At 55.1% G+C, this 18,131-nt stretch overlaps 1 protein-coding gene across 1 annotated transcript; it reads right to left on the bottom strand.

Moving 5' to 3' along the window:
* Positions 1–3,872: 3,872 nt before the first annotated feature.
* Positions 3,873–15,817, bottom strand: C1H1orf127 (chromosome 1 C1orf127 homolog). Its single transcript, XM_033433244.2, is given in 11 exon segments — positions 3,873–3,884; positions 4,017–4,167; positions 4,429–4,606; positions 4,609–4,794; positions 4,797–4,842; positions 5,381–5,582; positions 5,672–5,756; positions 9,585–9,720; positions 9,963–10,054; positions 10,057–10,157; positions 15,656–15,817. Coding segments are annotated over 11 exon segments (1,281 nt in total). The 5' UTR covers positions 15,748–15,817.
* Positions 15,818–18,131: the final 2,314 nt, after the last annotated feature.

The following is an 18,131-nucleotide window of genomic DNA, read 5'->3' as shown; positions in this document are numbered from 1 at the left end:
TGATGCTGCCCATCCGGGGACCCCGCTTTGAGAACCACCATTCCGAGGCTTTTGAGATCTGGGATGTGAGGCAGCACAGCCTGGGCCTCAGGAGAGGAATGAGGAGGAGGGGGGAGGTCACCTGTGGTGCCAGGTGGGGCTGGGCTGTAGCCAGCTCCATGGGAATGAGCATCGGTCCACATCACCCCATCTTGTCCCCCCACTGGCTTGGCCTGAGGTCTCCGGCAGCCCCACCCCCAGAGACCAGACCAGCAGCAGGAGTGTCAGGAGGTGGGCTGAGCTGGGGAGGATGGACCCTCCGGAGTGAGGGGTTCTCCCAGACCTGCGTTAGAGACTTCTGACTTGTCATCTTCAGGGGCTGACCCCCACGTCACCCTAGAGCTGAGGTCGCCTGGCCGACTACTCCTGTTTCCAAAAACCCCATGCTGAAGCAGGAGCTCAGAGAAGTGAACTGATTTGCTCAAGGTCACACAGCTTGGGCAGGACACCCAGAAGAAAGCTCTTCCCACCACGCCGCCTCTCTGGTTACGCAGTAATTTGGAGGATTACTAAATTGACGACTCCAATTCCAGTTTAAGTAATATTCAAATACCCAACAGAGACTTGCAGCTAAGGCTGAAAGAGCGTGTTGTGATGGAAGAGGTCTGACGTGGGAAGCATCTAAAATCTGGAAATTCGAGACCTTCAACGAGGGAAAAACAAGGAGCCTGGATGTTTCAGGGCGTGAAAACTGGCTTTGTGCTCACGGAGGAAAACCCAAAAGGGAAACTGGACCTGTGGCTGTTCCCTGTCACAGGAGAGAAGGACAATAAACGCATCACAGACCCTGGACTTGACACACAGAGTCGTGTGGGGAATGCTGAGGATCCAGGCTGCGGGGGGTGGGGGTGCCCGATTTCTAATTACCCCCAAATCCCAGGTTGCCTGAGATCCCACCTGGCAGGCCACTGACCGGGAGTGGCAGAGCTGCCCTCTGCCAGGATTTCACTGATCACAGATGTGTCAGCTGTCAGACATAAACAAATGACCGCACGACCGACCGGGGAGGTCTCAACAGGAAAACCGGAGGTCCCCAGGGCAGAGAAAACACTGACGCACGTGTACATCGTGACTGTGGGTCAGACCCAAGAGCCACCCAGGCCCTGGCGGACCCGGAGCCCTGGTCACAGATCTGGGGTTGTCCCGTGTTGAGGGAGAACAGGAGACCTCCGGAGAACCCCGATCACTTTCTAATTAAACACGACTGTCCGCGTTTTGAGCTGAGGCGGAGCGGAGCAAAGGGAAGGAAGAGAAGAAAAGTGGTTTGTTCCAGCTGCGCAGAACGCTGAGCTGGGAAGAGTGCCCAGAACAGTTAATGCCCAGACCCTCTCAGCCTTGCAAATCGCCGCCCGCCTGGGGGTGAAGCACCATTTATGCCAGGGAAAGGCAGGCGATTTCATTAACTCCACTCCTGCTGTCTCATCTCCAAGGGCGCGGGTGGTTAAACGTGAGCGGGATTGGTAAAGGGTCAGCCTGGTTGGCAGGACTTTCTGGGGTGGGTATGTGTCCCTGGTCTACGAGGTCCCCAAGCTGAGTGTCTCTGCAGAGACGAAGAAGGGAAGAGGTGATCGGGGGTGGAGGAGAGACAGACTTGAGACAGAGACTGAGTCCTGGTAGAAACACTGCAGGCCGGTGTTGAGGTAGATGTGAACACGTCTCAAACATCACCAGCGGCCGTGGAGTCCTCCAGGTGCAGGGCAGGAGTGGCACAAGCCCTCAGCAAGGACCCCTTGGAGTCACTTCTCACGGGGCCTCTCTCATCCCCCCCACCTTGTCCCCCTGCTGCTCGTCTTGTCCGTCTGATGTCCAGCCTTTTAAAGCCAGAATAAAGCTGGTCTCCTACCTCAGGCTTCAGGTCTGGCAGGTCCCTGGTCCCTTCCACTTCCTCCAGTCGGATGGCCGTCTTTCAGTCCCTCCAACCCTCCCCAGGACTCTGGCACCTGCCGTGCCTCTGCGTGGACACCCTTGCCCCAGTCCTTTCCAGATTTACTTCCTCGGGGGGGCCGTCCCCGCCATCCCACCCAAAGCAGCCCACAACCTGCCCCCACCGACGTTGCATGTTTAGGACTCTTCAGAGCACTTGGTGTGAAAACATCCATGCGTATGTTTATTGTCAGTCTCCCTGCCCCTTCACACACGAGCACGTGGGCCTTTCTCTGTCCGATTCCCCCTTCCCTTCCAAGCTGGATCGGTGTCTGCACAGAGGACGCGCTCCGTAACCTAGCCGTAGGGTCCAGGAGACGCTCTACGGAAAGGCAGGTGATCCGGGGAACCAGCCAATGGTAAGCCCACGCGACCTCAGCGCTGGGCTCTAAACAACTTCCCCACCAGCCTCTGAAGACCTTGTAGCCCCGAAGCCACGGGCTCCTATGAGCTGAGCCAGCCTTAGAGGAGGTCAAGGCCTTCCTTCCTCACCAGTCCAGGCCACCCAGTCAGGTGTCCAGGGCAGTGGTCAGAGGCTTGGTCCTCCTCCTGCTGGCTTCCCCTGTAGGTGTCAGGCTTGCCCTGGCATGGGGGGTGGCCTTCCCGGGGAAATGCCTGGCGGGGCTGGGGGATGGGGAGGGGGCCGGGCTTGGAGTCACGGCTCCGATTCAAGAAAGGAAATCATCCGAGCTTTTAAAAAATTAAATGGAGTCAGTAATTTGATTTCAGAGAGAAGCTGAAAACCTCCTAATGGCAGGAGCAGCTCAATTCCGTGGTGAAAAGGAAAAGCCTTAAATGGGGCTATTAAGCTTTTGCCTGGGATGGATCTCCCCGGAGAAGGAGGGAGGAGGGAGGGCGGGCAGGGGGGCAGGGGGAGAAGTCGTCCTCGAGGCAGAGACCGTTCATCAGGCAAGACAACCCTGATTATTTATTTATTTATTTATTTATTTCACGTTGCGGGCGTTGCCGAAGGCCTCTTCTTGGCTGCGTTTCAAATCCCTCTTCCAGTGATGGGCTGGCCTGGGGGTGGGGGTAGGGTTGCTACCCTTCCAGGGAAGCACTGGGTCCCACTCTAGCTCAGGCCACAGCTGGGCTTCTGGGCCAGGGAGCCTGGGAACACTGGCACCCCTGGGGGTCAACAGGGGTCACCGGAGCTGTTCAAGCCAGCAGGGTACCAGCTGCTGCCATGGGGACAAAAGGAAGGGAGCGGTGAGTCATGAAAACAAAGCCGTAACACTCAGCGGGTTCTTTAGAGACCTGGGGTCATGGCCCCCTGGGGCCCAGGGGAGAGGGCTTCTCACATCATAGGATCTTATCACCACCTACCTTCTCAGAAGGATGTCTGAACTATGGCTGAAGGCTTTCCATGCTCTCCTGGAATAAGCAAACATCCCCTCTGCCTGGGCCTGGGAGCCCAACTGTTCAGCTTCTCTGATTTGCCAGGACGGCAGCAGTAATGACCTCAAGAATGACTCACTTGGGCTTCCCTGGTGGCGCAGTGGTTGAGAGTCCGCCTGCCGATGCAGGGGGTACAGGTTCGTGCCCCGGTCCGGGAAGATCCCACATGCCGCGGAGCGGCTGGGCCCGTGAGCCATGGCCGCTGAGCCTGCGCGTCCGGAGCCTGTGCTCCGCAACGGGAGAGGCCGCAACAGTGAGAGGCCTGCGTACCGCAAAAAAATAAAGAATGGCTCACTGGTTCTGAGCTAGAGGCCTGTGTCCATCTCCCTGCTTGCCCCTAAACAGACCTATTGGGAAGAACTATTATCACCCCCTATTTGACTGATCGGGAAACTGAGGCACAGAGAGGTTAATGCCTTGCCCAAGGTTACACAGATAAAGAGTGAAAGGACTGGGCCTTGAACCACGGCAGCCTGGCTGCAGAGCCTGCAAACTTCCCCCTCCCCCGTGCCTCACACATCTAACTGCGAAAGGGCAAGCACAAAAACGTTGGGGCCTGCACTCGTGGGCTGTCCAAGCGGGTGGGAGGCGTGCCCCGATGCTGCCCACCACGCTCTTCCACACTTGGCATCCCCTGGGGTGCTTCCAGGACTCACCCCAGCAAGGGGGTCTCTCAGAAGCCCCTCCGCGATGTTCTGAAGCTCAGGAGGCCTGTGCCTCTCAGGGCTGGTTGCCAACGTGGGCTCTGCTGGCTCCTGCCGGGGGCTACCCTGGCCAGCAGTGAAAGGGTCTCTAGGCTCGGCCAGGCTGGGTGAGGAAATGTCCGTGGGAGCCCGCAGGCTCTGAGGTTGCTGGACGTGCGTGTGGCCCCCCTTCAGCCTGCTCTACTGGCCAGCTACAGGCTGACTTGAGGCCTCCGGCTCTGCATGACTTTCCCACAGATGAGGCAGTGGGCTTCTCGGAGGCGGAGGCCGGATGGCTCTTGGGAGGAGCTGTCAGGTGGCTGCACTCTGCTGACAGCTGCTCAGCAGTAAGAATTGGCAGGGCCCTGCTGGGCCCTCCCTGTGCCTCCCCTTGCGCTCCGGTCCTGAGGCCCTCAGACGGCCGCTGGGGCCTGGCTGCCGCCACCACACCTCGGAAGTATTCACCACTGGGGCAGTGCTGTGGCATCCATCCCCAGAAGGAGCGTGTGTCCCCTTCAGGTCCTGACTTGGTTCTGGGAATGAGAGGTCCAGGTGCCCTCTGGCCCCTCCCTGGGTAGCCCCCCAGCTTCCATCCTGGAGGGTGTTTCCGGGGGGTCTCCAGGCGAGCGGCGGGAACACAGCACCTCTTCAGCCAGGCTGGTCATCAAGGGCTTTGTCAATGGCTGGACCTCCTTGCTGGCCTGCCAGGGCCCCCGCATGGGCTAGTAGGCAGCCACATGGCCCTGTGACAACCTTCCAGCAGGAGGGGACTTCCTGGTAGCTAGGCGGGGCTCTGCTCCTAGACTGCCAGTGAGGGTAACAGATGGCCTGAGACTATTGGGACCCCCAGAGAGGCAGCTGGAAACGAGACATCTGAGGACAAAGGCATGGCCAGGCCCAGGGGCCGGAGGACTGGACAACTACTATGGACGCTGAGGACGGTACAGCTGCAGGCAGGGGGTCCAGGTCACCCCACTTTCCCTGGGGGAGCTGACCCTCTGGGAAAGGGAAAAAGGAAGCCAGTAGGTGTCTACCTTCTTCCACAGGTTTGGCTGTTTGCAGAAAAGGTCCAAGCCCCTTCTTCAGCAAGAGAACAGTGGAGAGAGAAAAAGCATCAGAAATAAAAGGATGTGGTTTCGGCCACCCTGAGGATGGCAGCCCGGGGAAAGGCCTGTGGCAGCTGCGACCTCAGGCTGGCTCTCCAGGCCAGGCTTCTGGGCTCCAGCCTGGCTCCTGGGCCCCAGCTCCTTTGAAGCGTGCCTCAGTTTCCCTCCTGTCTGTGTGCACCGCCGCGGGCCCTCCCCTCCACCTCCTTGTGCCGGGTCCCAAGGCCCTGCATGGCTGTGAGCCAGGCAGGACAGCTGGGCTGCACTCAGGTGGGAGCTCTCGGGGAGCCCCGCTTTCTCTGGGGAATGGTCGGAATTTGAAGAGGAGGAGACATGGCCAGAGGTCTGAGTGGGACTCCCTTTGGCAGAGCGGTGGCGAAAGAGAGGGGCCTCGTGCCTGGCTGGGTCCACTGACGACTCGTGGGGATGCACCCTTCAAGGGAAACCGTGGGTGGAAGTCAGGGCGAGGGACTTCCATTGGCCAGTGCACGGGAAGGCTAGTGAGCGAAACTCTGAGGAAACCCTTCCCGGAGGCCCCCAAAGGCAGCTGGTCCTGCAGTTTGGAGCTGGGAAAAGGCAGCAGATCGTATTCCTCCTGGAGGAGCTCCTGCTGGGGAGTGGTCCTTGGCGTGGCAGTTGAGGCAGACAACTCCCTTCCTAAACCTCCCAGAAAGGAAACAGAGGTCAGTCCTCCTCCTAAGGGAGCAGAATCCTCCCAACACCCTGTTGGAGGGGCCACATGGGTCCCCTTTTTACAGACGGGGAAATAGAGGCTCTAGAGATCAAGTTCAAGCACCAGATTAGGAACTGTCCTCCTCGGCTGAAATTCACAGACCTTTGACCTGGAGTCCCTTTTGAGATCATGCAGGCATCAAAATCTATTTCTTTTTTTTTTTTAATTTTAATTTTATATATTTATTTGGTTGCGCCGGGTCTTAGTCGCGGCATGTGAACTCTTAGCTGCGGCATGCGTGTGGGATCTAGTTCCCCGACCAGGGATGGAACCCGGGCCCCCTGCACTGGGAGCGTGGAGTCCCAACCACTGCACCACCAGGGAAGTCCCTATTTCTGAAATTGAATCACAGGATTTCAGGTTTTCTCTAAAGAGCACGTGTTCCTGACTCTGCCTCTGCTTGCTGCCACCAGCCGGTGTCGTCTCTGAGCCATTCCCTATTCTGCGGCCAAATCCATCAGCCCAGCCCCAGGAACCACACAGACCCAGACTCTGCCTCGACCCCGTTGACATCCTGGGCAAGATCATTCTTTGTTGTGTCGGGGAGAGGGCTCCTGTGCACTGTAGGATGTTTAGGAGGATTCCTGGCCTCTACCCACCACATGCTAGTAGCGTCCCCCTGCATTGTGACAATCAAAAATGTACCCAGACACTGCTAAATGTCCCCCCGGGAGGCAAAAATGCACCCCTAGTTGCAAATTCTGGCTCACGGGTCAAATATAGCCCTGAGACATGTTTGGTTTGGCCTGCAGAGGGTTTTAAATATTTTAAAATTAACTGAGAAAATTTTATAATTTTCCAGCTTCTCCTGGAAAGTCAGAAGGTTTGGCCACACTGGCCTGCCTCCCTACAAGGCAGGAATCAGCTCCACTTAAATGAGACTACTCTCTTGAAAAGGGTCTGGTGGGACTTCCCTGGTGGCAGCGCAGTGGTTAAGAATCTGCCTGCCAATGCAGGGGACACGGGTTTGAGCCCCGGTCCAAGACCCCACACACCGCAGAGCAACTAAGCCCGTGTGCCACAACTACTGAGACTGGGCTCTAGGGCCCACGAGCCACAACTACTGAGCCCACGTGCCACAACTACTGAAGCCTGGGTGACTAGAGCCTGTGCTCCGCAACAAGAGAAGCCACCGCGACGAGAAGCCCGCGCACCGCAATGAAGAGTAGCGCCTGCTCGCCGCAACTAGAGAAAGTCGTGCACAGCAACGAAGACACAATGCAGACAAAAATTTTAAAAAAGAAAAGAAAAAAAAAAACTGGTGGCTGGCAGTTCACCACTGGAGTCCCCACTGGCTCCTACACTGAGCTTTGGCATCCTACCCTTGGGCCATGGATTTTCTTACCCTCATTCCTTTACACTCCCTGCCTGACCCCTAGAGGCATTTTTGCCAGTAACCCCTGCTTTACAAGGTAAAACAGCGGTAGCTAAACCACCCTCTTGGCTTCTCTTCTCAGGCTGGGCACTCCATTGCCTCCACTGCTCTTGACGCCTCCAACCTTACATAATTAGGATTTCTCCCACAGGTTCTAATCACTTTTTGGCAGGAGGGAAGGAGATTTTAAAAAATCTGTAACCACCAAGTGCTTAGGCAATCCTGGTGCCCTAATATTCCAACATATTCGCCACATATTATCCCAGAGAAATGTTCTTTGTCTAAAACATTTTTTTAAAAATGCCTGGTGAAAATTCAATCCAACAAGCATGTATTAAGCGCTTACCAAGGGCAAGGCAGTATGATAAGGCCCACGAAGAGTAAAATGCTGAATAGAGCACGGCCCCTGATGGCAAGGAGTTCATAGACCGCAGGGAGAGCCAAGAGCACGTACCACTAACAATAAGAGGAGAAGCTGCAGGGGAGGTGCAGGGAAGGTGTGCTGGAAACCAGGGAAGGGAGAGGTTAATTCCGGCTGCCGATATGAAGCTAATAAAATGAGGAAGAGCGCATTCTTCCCCCGTGTAAATCTTTCCAGAGAGGCCAAAACGCCTTTCTAAAATGTTCTTATTGCTGTCGCCGCAGTTATTTTTGTATTTTAGGGTCTATGTCCCTATCAAGAACCTACCCTCTCTCAAAGCCCAGGCCAAAGGTCACCTTCTCCTTGGCGTCTTCCTCAAGCCCGCCTGCCCTCGTTACAACTCTCTGGACATTGCTTCTCTCCCCTTCCAGACAGGCCACTAGTTGAAAGCAAGGACCAAATCTGGTGGCCTCTGTTCCCTCCCACGGGGCCTCACGCATGGCAAATGCTTAGTGAATATTTGTTGGATAAAGTTCTGGCCCTCCCTTTCCAAAATCAATGTCATCGCTGCAGGAAACTGTTAAAATAAAAACAGCCGAAATGTGTAAAAACTTTCAGGAAACATTTCCATTTTTAGCAGACTGTTAGAACTCATCCCCGCCCCGCCTTTTCCTTTGTTTCTAATTCTGAATTTGGGGCTGGATGGTAGGCAGTCCCCCTTTTAATCTTTAAATATAGTTCTGAATATAATTACATTTTTATGCAGCACCGAAACATCATATCCTGGTAACGGGGCATTCTTGCACTATTAACATCTGAGTTAAATCTCCTTTGCGTCTGTCTTCTATTGAGGACAGTTAGGAAGTCAAAGATGAAAGTGATCGACATCATTTGTGAATTATGTGTATTTCCTTATGCTGTATTTCAATGGGTTCTGCTCCTAGTGATTTTGTGAATACCAGGTTGTCTGGTAGCTGTGCTTTCACCAAAAACGCCTTTCAAGACTTGAATCCCAGCATCCTGGCACGGAGGACACACACCACGTTTAGAGGAGGGTTTGTCTTGGTTAAGAAATAAGTGGTAAAGCAACTATACCCCAATAAAAAAAAAAAAAAAGAAAGAAGTGACCTCAAATAGTGCTCCTTGCCAAGGAGCCCACTCCGTGCCGTAGGTCGGCGGACCCCGACCTTTTAGGCACCAGGGACCGGTTTCGCGGAAGACAATTTTTCCACGGAAGGCGGAGAGATTGTTCAGGTGGTAATGCAAGCTATGAGGAAACGCAGATGAAGCTTTGCTCGCTCGCCTGCCGTCCACCTCCTGCTGTGTGGCCTAGTTACTAACAGGCTGCGGCGCGGGGGTTGGGGATCCCTGCAGTAGGTGACCCGTGGAACTGGAGCCCACGCCAGATCGCTGGACAATCGAAACAGAAGTGGCTCATCTTGTGCCAAGAACTCTGCTGAGCTCCTAACTCCATCATCTCCAGTCCTCACGACAGGTAGCGGTATTCCCACTTTAAAAAAATATATTGATTTATCTATTTGGTTGCACGCAGTCTTAGTTGCGGCAGGCGGGCTCCTTAGTTGCGGCATGCATGTGGGATCTAGTTCCCTGACCAGGGATCGAACCCGGGCCCCCTGCATAGGGAGCTCTTAGTCTTATCCGCCGCGCCACCAGGGAAGTCCTGGGCTATTTCCATTGTGCAGATGGAAGAAACTGAGGCTCAACAAGGTGAAGTGAGTCGCCCAGGTCCTGCAGCTAGCTAGAAAGTTGATGTGCCCCCCATCCCCTCCCCGGCACTTTGACCCCACCTAGCTCCCCGCAGCCCTCCTACTCCCCGGCCAGTTCCAACCAGTGTGCCTGACACCATCGTTTCCCCGGGTTGGGTGTGGGACCTGTCAGGCCGGGAAAGAGGAAGCCTTGTCATGGGAGAAGGAACCACAGGCAGAGCCGGCAGGCACATCCTCACCGTGACTCTCACCCACACAGTGGAAGGAGCTCTCCACCGTCCAGAGGATGGGGGCGGCCATCTCAGCAAACCCCAGGCTCAGAACCACCCTATAGAAAGCCTGCGTCCCCAGAGCTCCTTGGGCCTCCTGGCATTGCTGTGGGGGCAACGAGGAGTTAGTCGCGTGTGGCAGGGTGCATCCTGTGTCCTGTGGCTGCCCTCCCATGGGGCCACCCTGGCAAGAGTGCCAGGCTTCCAGGCTATAAGTGGCAAAGGTCCATTTTCTGCTGGCTCCACAGCTCTGCTGTCACGTCTCTGACTCCACATGGCATCAGTGGCCCAAGGAGAAGGGGTCTCCAGAAGGGGCAGGACAGCCAATGCCACCACCAAGACCCTGACCTGGACCTGGAGTGCCCCAGCCGCCAGGACGCCGACCAACGCAAAGTCCCTGTTTTCGGTCACTGTGAAGGTTAAGGAACAGGTGGACTCGGGAATTTTAGGCTCAGGCTTTCCTCCAAGTAGGAACCTCTTTTGACCAGATCCAGTCTCTGCTTTGGGATGTGAACAAGACCTCCATCTCTGGCTGGGATGACACTGGAATGGGGAAGGACACGTGACACAGAAAACTACATGCTCTGCAGGCACGTGGACGAAAGGGTGGTGACAGGACCTCAGCCAGGGGCCACGCCCGTGGCCGGCACTTTCGGGATTGGTGACATGAGATTACTTGGTGTTTGGTATCACTGCCTGGGCTGGAACGTGACTGCACTGATGCGGAAGAGAAGGAAAGACCATCCCCAAACACCTGGGGATCCCGCCGTTAGCAAAGACCCATGAGGAAGCAGATGCTACGAGCGGGGCTGCCCGTGGAAGTTGCAGAAATGTCTCTGCCAAGACTGTCTTCAGCTCGGTGACCTAGCCTGGTGCCCCTTCCATTACCAAAGCTGCTCTTAAGAAATAAAGCTTGTATCAGTTGTTTACACTTTAGCAAGAATTTCGTTGTGTCAGCCCTCTCACAGGGGCATTTAAAGCCAGCTCTGCACTGGCTAAATGAAAGCATCTGTCTCCACGTAAAAGGATTTCAAGCATCGTGAATAAGGAAAGGGATGTTTGGGGGCTTGGTGAGGCCGTCCCCAATGCCCTAAACTCCCCAGAGTCCCATCATGAAATCTCGTCCATGATAAAATTCTATACAAATGTCAAGTCTTAGTCATCTCAGACCTACCCACTCAGGATGAAGCCTTTGATGTACCTAACTTTGCATACAGAGTTCCTTAGAATTTAAATTCTTCTGGAGGTAGGAAATGGTCTTCCAGATTCCGGGCCTCTCTGTATCACACCCCACGCTGAACGAAATAGTTATCACATACAGGGTCTAGATCAAGGGACCCAACCTCTGTCAGAGCATGGAGCCCTCAAGAACCTGATGAAGACTGCAGACCCTCTCTCATCTTTGTTCTCGGACCCCCTGGGCCATCTTGGGACTTCCCAGGAGTTCAAAGAGCCCGGGTTTGGAAAAGTGGAGGATTCCACTTCTCATCCACTCTCTACACCCCACCCCTGCTCCACACACACCTGTACCCGCCAGAAAGACCCGAGGTCTCTCTGTCCCAAGCAATTCAGGAACGCATGGCCAAGGTTGGGGCTAAGAAGAGGCGAGGTGGGGTGGGACCACGGATATAAGGTGCCAGAGGAGGGAGGAACAGAAGAGGGACAAGGGAGCGATGTAGCCGGAAAGGATGGGCATTGGGGGCCCTCTTGGGTCTTACCCCGTGGGCCAGCGGCTCCTAAAGACAAGGCATAGCCACTCCCCACGAGCAGCAGGAGGCCTGGGGGGTGTGCAACACTTGCTGAGGCAGGAGTGCCTCCCCGTGGCCTCCGAAACTGCTCCTTCCAGAAGCAAACTCCCTCCACAGGGCCCCACTCCCACCTTCGGACCAGCCTGTGGACTGAACCCCCAAGGGTCCCAGAGCTCAAGTCAGGGACTGTTGCTCCAGTGCAACCAGGATATATTATTTAGGCGGGATATTTTTAGCAGGAAAGCGAGCTCGGAGCAAATGTCATGTGAGCCGTCTTCTCTTACATGGCAACTTTGGGCTATTTAAAGAGATGGTAATTACGCTCCTGCCACCATGATCAGGACGACGAGCTGAATGCGTGATTGCAGGAGCCGCTCATCTGCCATGCGGAGCGCTTGACACTAATGGAGCCCAATTTTCGAAGCTGCCTGCCTAAATCTGTCCGGTCTCCAGGTGGACATTTGAATCGGCACTGCAGCGCCGGCAGACTGCTCTCCGGGGCCTCCCCAAGGGTGCCACGCCTTGAGGCTCCCCGCCTGGTAGGGGCACTGGGCACATGCTAGGTGCGCCACGGGGCTGAAAGACCCAATGAGCCGTTACCCCCACTAGCAAGGCCAAAGGGTGACCCACACTCTGCCCAGCCTAAGTCCTGGCCTCGGTTCCCTTTGCAATGCTCCAGAGAGACATTGGCCATCGGGGCCTTGAATAGAGGCGGGTGCCTGGAGGGTGGGAGGGGGACAGAGAGGGGTCCCCGGCCCCTATCCTAGGGGGACTAGCAAGAGGAATTCAGGAGAAGACTTGAGGAAGGAAAAGCTCACTGACTTCAAACATTCAAAGGGCCGTGAAATGGAGAAGGGACTGGCTCCTTCCGGGGGGCTGCAGAGAATGGAGGACCAGCAGAAGGAAAGTTTGGGGAAACATCTGTGCAATATGGGAACAGGTGGTCTTGCAAAGGAATGAGCTCCCCGTCACTGGAGACTGTGCAGAGAGAATCTTAGCACGAGGAGGACCTCAGAGGCCTTCAACCCAAAGCTGGGACCCCTCCTCAGATTTCCTCTCAGATGGCCTCTGCCTGCAGGACACCAGGGAACGCTTCCAGCCTCGGCTGCCGAGACGCGAGCCCAGCAGAGCTGGCCTTGTCCACCAACTCTCCAAAGGAGAACAGAAACCAAAACCTCCTGCCTCAGGGTGTCCCCAAGCACCAGGCCTGGCAGAACCTTCCAGAAAGTTGCTCCTGACCCACCTACCTGTCCACTGGTGCTTCCCAGGGGTAGGGGCAGGGAGACCTGCAGAACAAAAAGGAAGCAACATCTCCTGGCAAAGCAGTAAGCGAAGGTGAGAGTAAACATTTCTGTCTGAGCACAGAAGCGCTGACAATTACCCCAGCAGGAGGCCGGCGAGAGAGCCACATGGCTGGGTTGTTTGCTCATTAAGACAAGAACATCATTTATGTTCTGAGACTCCAGTGTCAACAGGCCCAGGGAAATGTCGTTGCCTCAGCTGCCACCCTGGGCCTGGCCAAGGAGGCGGCGAGGGTCCCGGGAGCAGCTGGCAAGGCCAGGAGCACAGGCGCACGGCCGGGATGGTCCTCTCCCAGTCCTCCCAGCTTGTTTTCCTCCCGAGTTCACCCATTTCTCCCTCGCCCTTTCTCTTTCCTTTTCAGATCCAAAAAGCAATGGTGGAGGGAGGGCTTCCAAGGACGGACACTTTCACCACTGGTCCTGAACTTGGGGTGACCACCCAACCCAGTTTCCTGGGGACTGAGCAGGTCCCCCTGGGACTTAGTGCCAAAACAGAAAAGGCCCAGGCAAACTGGGATGGTCGGTCACCGTACCGCCTGTGAATCTCACAGCCACGCCACAGGGGGACCGTTCTCCCAGACGGTCATCTGAGAAATGCACAGACGAGGGGAAGGTGATGGGCTGGGCCCCTTTCCTGGAGCTTCTGCTGCAGCCCACACCCTCCACCCTGCCCTTCTCTCAGTTCTTTCTGCTTTCTCCAAACTCCACTTTGCATTTGCTTCAGACCTTGGCAGGGAAGTCTCGGCACAAGGAAGGAGTCACAGACCAGCCGAGGGTCCCTCGGAGATCATCTGACCAACACCCCTCGCTATACAATGTGTGGAGGAATGAGGCCGGAGGGGACTGACTTGCCTTGGTGATGCCCCCACCCAAGACCACTCCCACTCCATACGGAGGGACAGAGAGGGGCTCCCTGCAGCAGAAAGAAGCAAAAGGGACCGGGAGGACACCCCAGGCAGCTCAGCCTTCTCAGCTCCCCAGCCCTACTGCTCCTTGGCCCTGAGAGCCCCTCCTGGCAGCAGGCTCACGATGGCCCACGGGGAGCTCCTCCAGTGAGCCTGGCTGTTGCCTTGTCTTTGGAGGTGCTGCCTTCACTTGCGGGGCGAAGGGGCAGGAATGGGACAGATGCCTGAGGTTTGGCGAGAGGATTGGGCATCTGCCTCTGCCACCACCAAAGCTGTCCCATCGTTCCCACTCCTGTCCTCCACTGCAGCCTGGAGGAAGGGAGGGAAGCCCCCCGGAGGCTGAGCTTTGAAGAGGGAGCCAGTTCTGCTCCAAGAAGGAAGAGAAGACAGAGCAAGAGCAAAGCAAAAACACACAGCCCTTTAAGGCCACACGGGCCGCAGGACTTCGGGCAGCCTTCCCTGGGAGCAATCGCTAATCACTGCATTGAGTTTATGGGTGCCCCTGGGCACACTTAACCCAGGGCAATGAATAGTTATTGCGCGGCCTCCCGCTCGGGGCCTGTGGGCACACTTAAGCGAGTGCGCCGGATCGCTGGGAGCGGGCAAGGCTTGGGTACACCCTTGGGCACCCTGCGCTTTCAGCGGAGAGAGGCAGAGTATTAAATATCTATGTGCCCTGTGCCCACAGCTGCATTTAGCCAAGGGCAAGGCCGGTGAAACGGCTTTAATTAAAACTTAATGCAAGTTCAAGGTGCAGACACGGAAGCCGCGGCTGCAGGTCACCAGGAATGAATCAGTCGATTCGATGAGGTTCTCAGGTGGGGGAAGGGGGTGGCGAGGAGGGGGGCTTGGGCTGCGGAGACCTATCTTGTGCTGAGTACTTGCTGCCCACCTCTCTGCATCTGTGCTCTGGGACTTGGGGCCACCGCACACGCCCATACCTCGCTTGGTGAAGGATGCTGGGATTTGGGTATCCGGGCTTCAAAGGCAGGTGGTTGGAAATAAAGCAGGCCCCTGGGCCGGGAGCGGGTCCTGCTTTTCTCAGCCACTCAGCCCAATGTCGCGTGACACGGGCAACGCCGTCCCCCTGGCGGCAGCTCCCAGAATTACAGGCCCAGTGCAGAGGGAGGAGTGACCAGCGCCGGAATGTCAAAGGAACGCGCTGGTGGCAATGCTTGGGGATTTTGGGGTCCGACCCTACGATTCTTAGGAAGACCAACACCAGGCTTGGTGTGGCCACTTGTGCCACTAAAAAGGCAAGTAGGCAGAGGAAGCCTTGCCACTCTGCCCCTTCTCCTTAAGACTGGGAAGCAAAGGAATCTCAGAGAGGTCTGCCCATCGGCCCAAGATGGCAGTGAGCTGGGCTCAGAGTTGGAGGAGCTCAGGTCCTCTGAGCCGTGGTCCGGGGATGCTCCCTGCCAGACACACCTGCTTTAACATTCAGACCAGATGAGAACACAGCTATAAAGCCTTCCTGGGGCAAAGGCTCCATGTCTCATTCAAATCTGTTCCCTTAGCAACAGCACAGCACCTGGCATATATAGTAGGTGCTTAATAAATGCTTGTTGCGTGAATGGTGATTGTCATTAGCAGGCTTTTTGTGCCAAACTCCTCTTTTCATTTCTCCTTTCCTGTTTCCTGATCTTTAAAACGGAGGCATTATACCTGATTGTAACTGAGGTACTTTTATGACTAAAAGTCTATAATTCCTCGGCACTACCCAGGTCAAGAAGGAACATGCAAACTGGCAACTTTTTTCAATGGAGAGAAAAAGAACACAAGGACATAATATTGCAGCTTTGGTGATAATCCCGTCCTCCCACTGTCCCCAGTGCCAGCAACGATGGGAAGTGGAGAATATTAGTTCAGAACCTTTAATAGCCCCACTCCCACTCGATCCCATCTCCTCCCAGTTTGCTCAGACAACAGCCCAGCGGACCCAGGCATCCAACCAGGGCCCACGAATGTCTGCAGAAGAACCATGCCACGCGGCACCTCCAGCTGCCACCTGTGGGCCCGGCCACATCTTGAAGCTCAGGAGCCACGGCCTCTGGAGAGAAGCCCAGCCTGGGAGCCCCTACTCCCACCCCCAGGCCTCTGAGCCCATTAGCTGAATGAATGTGGACCAGCAGTGGACACTCTCTTGGCCCAGCCTGGACGCGATCACTGGACACTTCATTATGTAGCAGTCACTCTGCTCCAACCTTTTCACCTCCCCTTTGAAATATTCTGGCTTCCAACCTGTAATTTGCTTTCTAGAAGTAGGACAAGATTCCTGTGTGCAAACGAAAGAGGAAAACACAGTTAATAGGCTGCAATTATAGGTCAGTGACTATTCACAGCAAATATGATTAACATCAACCCACTGGAGGCTGGGCAGTTCTCATGGAAGAGGCTAGGAAGTGAGCTGAGACTGCCGGGGATCAAAACCTGGGTCCAGCTTCTGGAATCCAGCAGTTCAGCCTCCACCAGGGAAGCCCTCAGGGCCAGTGGATTTCAGGAAGGTCCAACCTGTCCGGACAGAACAGGGGCTTGTGCCTGAACATCCCTTGACAGGTGTCAAGCATCTGCTCACAACTTGTCTCCCTCGATCCTCACAAAGATCCCATAGGGTAGGCTTTCTTATTCCCATTTTACAGATGAAGCAGTTGGGGCTCAGAGGAGGTAAATAACTAAGCCAAAGGCATGTGGCCACTCTGGAACTGCCTGGCTCATTCCATCATGTGCCAGATGGAGCTTCAAAGATGTCAAACCAGTGGGTCCCAAGGGGATGCTGGGGCTGACCTCGTTCAGCCACAGAGGACGAACCCAATTCGAGGCTTTGTGGTGGGGCCTGAGAAGAGTGTGTACTGATGGGGTGGGAGGTGGGGAACGTCAAAGAGGGTGATTGCAGAAAGGAAGAGAAAGAGAAGGAAGAGGATAGTTCCTGAAATTTCTCCCCCGTTATGGACCACAACCCCCTCGGTAGAAATTCTGGGCTAGATTGAGGGAGGAAGACAAAGAAATGAAGGAAAGGGGAAATGGAGGTGAGGAGAAAAAGAGAAGAGGAAAACATGAGGGTCCGTGGAGCAGTTCACACCGTCTTGGGGGCCAGGCGGTGGAATAAAGCGACAGGTGTGCCCAGGGAACTGCAACCCTCCAGCCCCCAGGCCATCGGCCGCCGCCTAAATCAGGGCGGCTCCTTGTCTTCCTGGCCCCCAAAGAAGCATCAGTTCCCACTCTGACTGGCATGAGCCCACCCCTCCAGCCCCAGTTTGAAACCTGCTTCCCTGGATGGGGTCCATGTTGTATGGGGCCTGCAGCTCATGCAATTTGGGAGAAGGACCTCTTTAAGAAAAAGAATATAAAAATATCTTACTTTTGCAAATGTTACAGGGTCATATGGTCTTGTAGGCATGTAATGGGCCAAGCGACTGAGGGGTCCTGGGCTTATGCTCTGTCAGATTCATGGTCAATCAGCATTTACTCACCTCACTGAGCACTAACTGAGCACCTACTGTGTGCCAGGCCCTAAGTCAGGGGCTTCGCTGGTGGCGCAGTGGTTGAGAGTCCGCCTGCCGATGCAGGGGACACGGGTTCGTGCCCCGGTCCGGGAAGATCCCACATGCCACGGAGCACCTGGGCCTGTGAGCCATGGCCGCTGAGCCTGCGTGTCCGGAGCCTGTGCTCCGCAATGGGAGAGGCCACAACAGTGAGAGGCCCGCATACGGCAAAAAAAAAACCCAAAAAAACAAAAAAAACAAACTAAGTCAGCTCATGTGCCTCCTCTGTTCAAACCTCCCCATTTTTCACTCCAAGGAAAAACCAAAGTCCTTGAAGGCCCCAGTGATTTGCCCCCTCACCTCCCTGACCTCCTCTCCCACTTCCTCATCTCCCTCCCAGCCACACTGCTCCAGCCACACTGGTATCCCTGCCATTTCTCAGGCATGCCAGTCCTGCCTCAGGACCTTTGCATGGGCTGTGCCCTCTGTGTGGAACTCCTTCTCTTGGATACCTGCATGGCTCACTCCCCCACCTCCTTCAAGTCTTTGCAAAAATGTTGCCTTTCAGAATTGGAGACACAGTTGCAGAGAATAAATGTATGGACACCAAGGGGGGAAAGTGGCGGGGGTGGGGGGCTGGTGGTGGGATGAATTGGGAGATTGGGATTGACATATATACACTAATATGTATAAAATCGATAACTAGTAAGAAACTGCTGTATAAAAAATAAATAAAATAAAATTCAAAAAAAAAATGTCTCCTTTTCAGTGAGGCCCACCCTGACCTGCTTTATCCTATGGCCCTGCTTCCTTTCTCTGTAGCACTTGATACCTTCTAACCTTATTTGTTATATTTAAGGCTCATGTCACCCCACCCAAAGTCAGCTCCATGGGGCCAGGGAGTCTGTTTTGCTCATCGCTGCATCCCTGGTGCCTTGAGCAGTCAGGCATATAGAGGGCTGTCAACAAATATTTGTTGAATGAGTGAAATATACAGAGGACTGTCTCTGGGTAGAGAGATTATGGGTAATTTTCATTATCTCCTTTGGATTTTCTCTAGTTTCCATAATTATCGCATACT

This window comes from Orcinus orca, chromosome 1 (genome assembly GCF_937001465.1).
Source record: "Orcinus orca chromosome 1, mOrcOrc1.1, whole genome shotgun sequence".
Lineage (NCBI taxonomy): Eukaryota > Metazoa > Chordata > Mammalia > Artiodactyla > Delphinidae > Orcinus > Orcinus orca.
The sequence above is the reverse complement of the archived record's forward strand: the minus strand, read 5'-3'. Positions and strand labels throughout refer to the sequence as shown.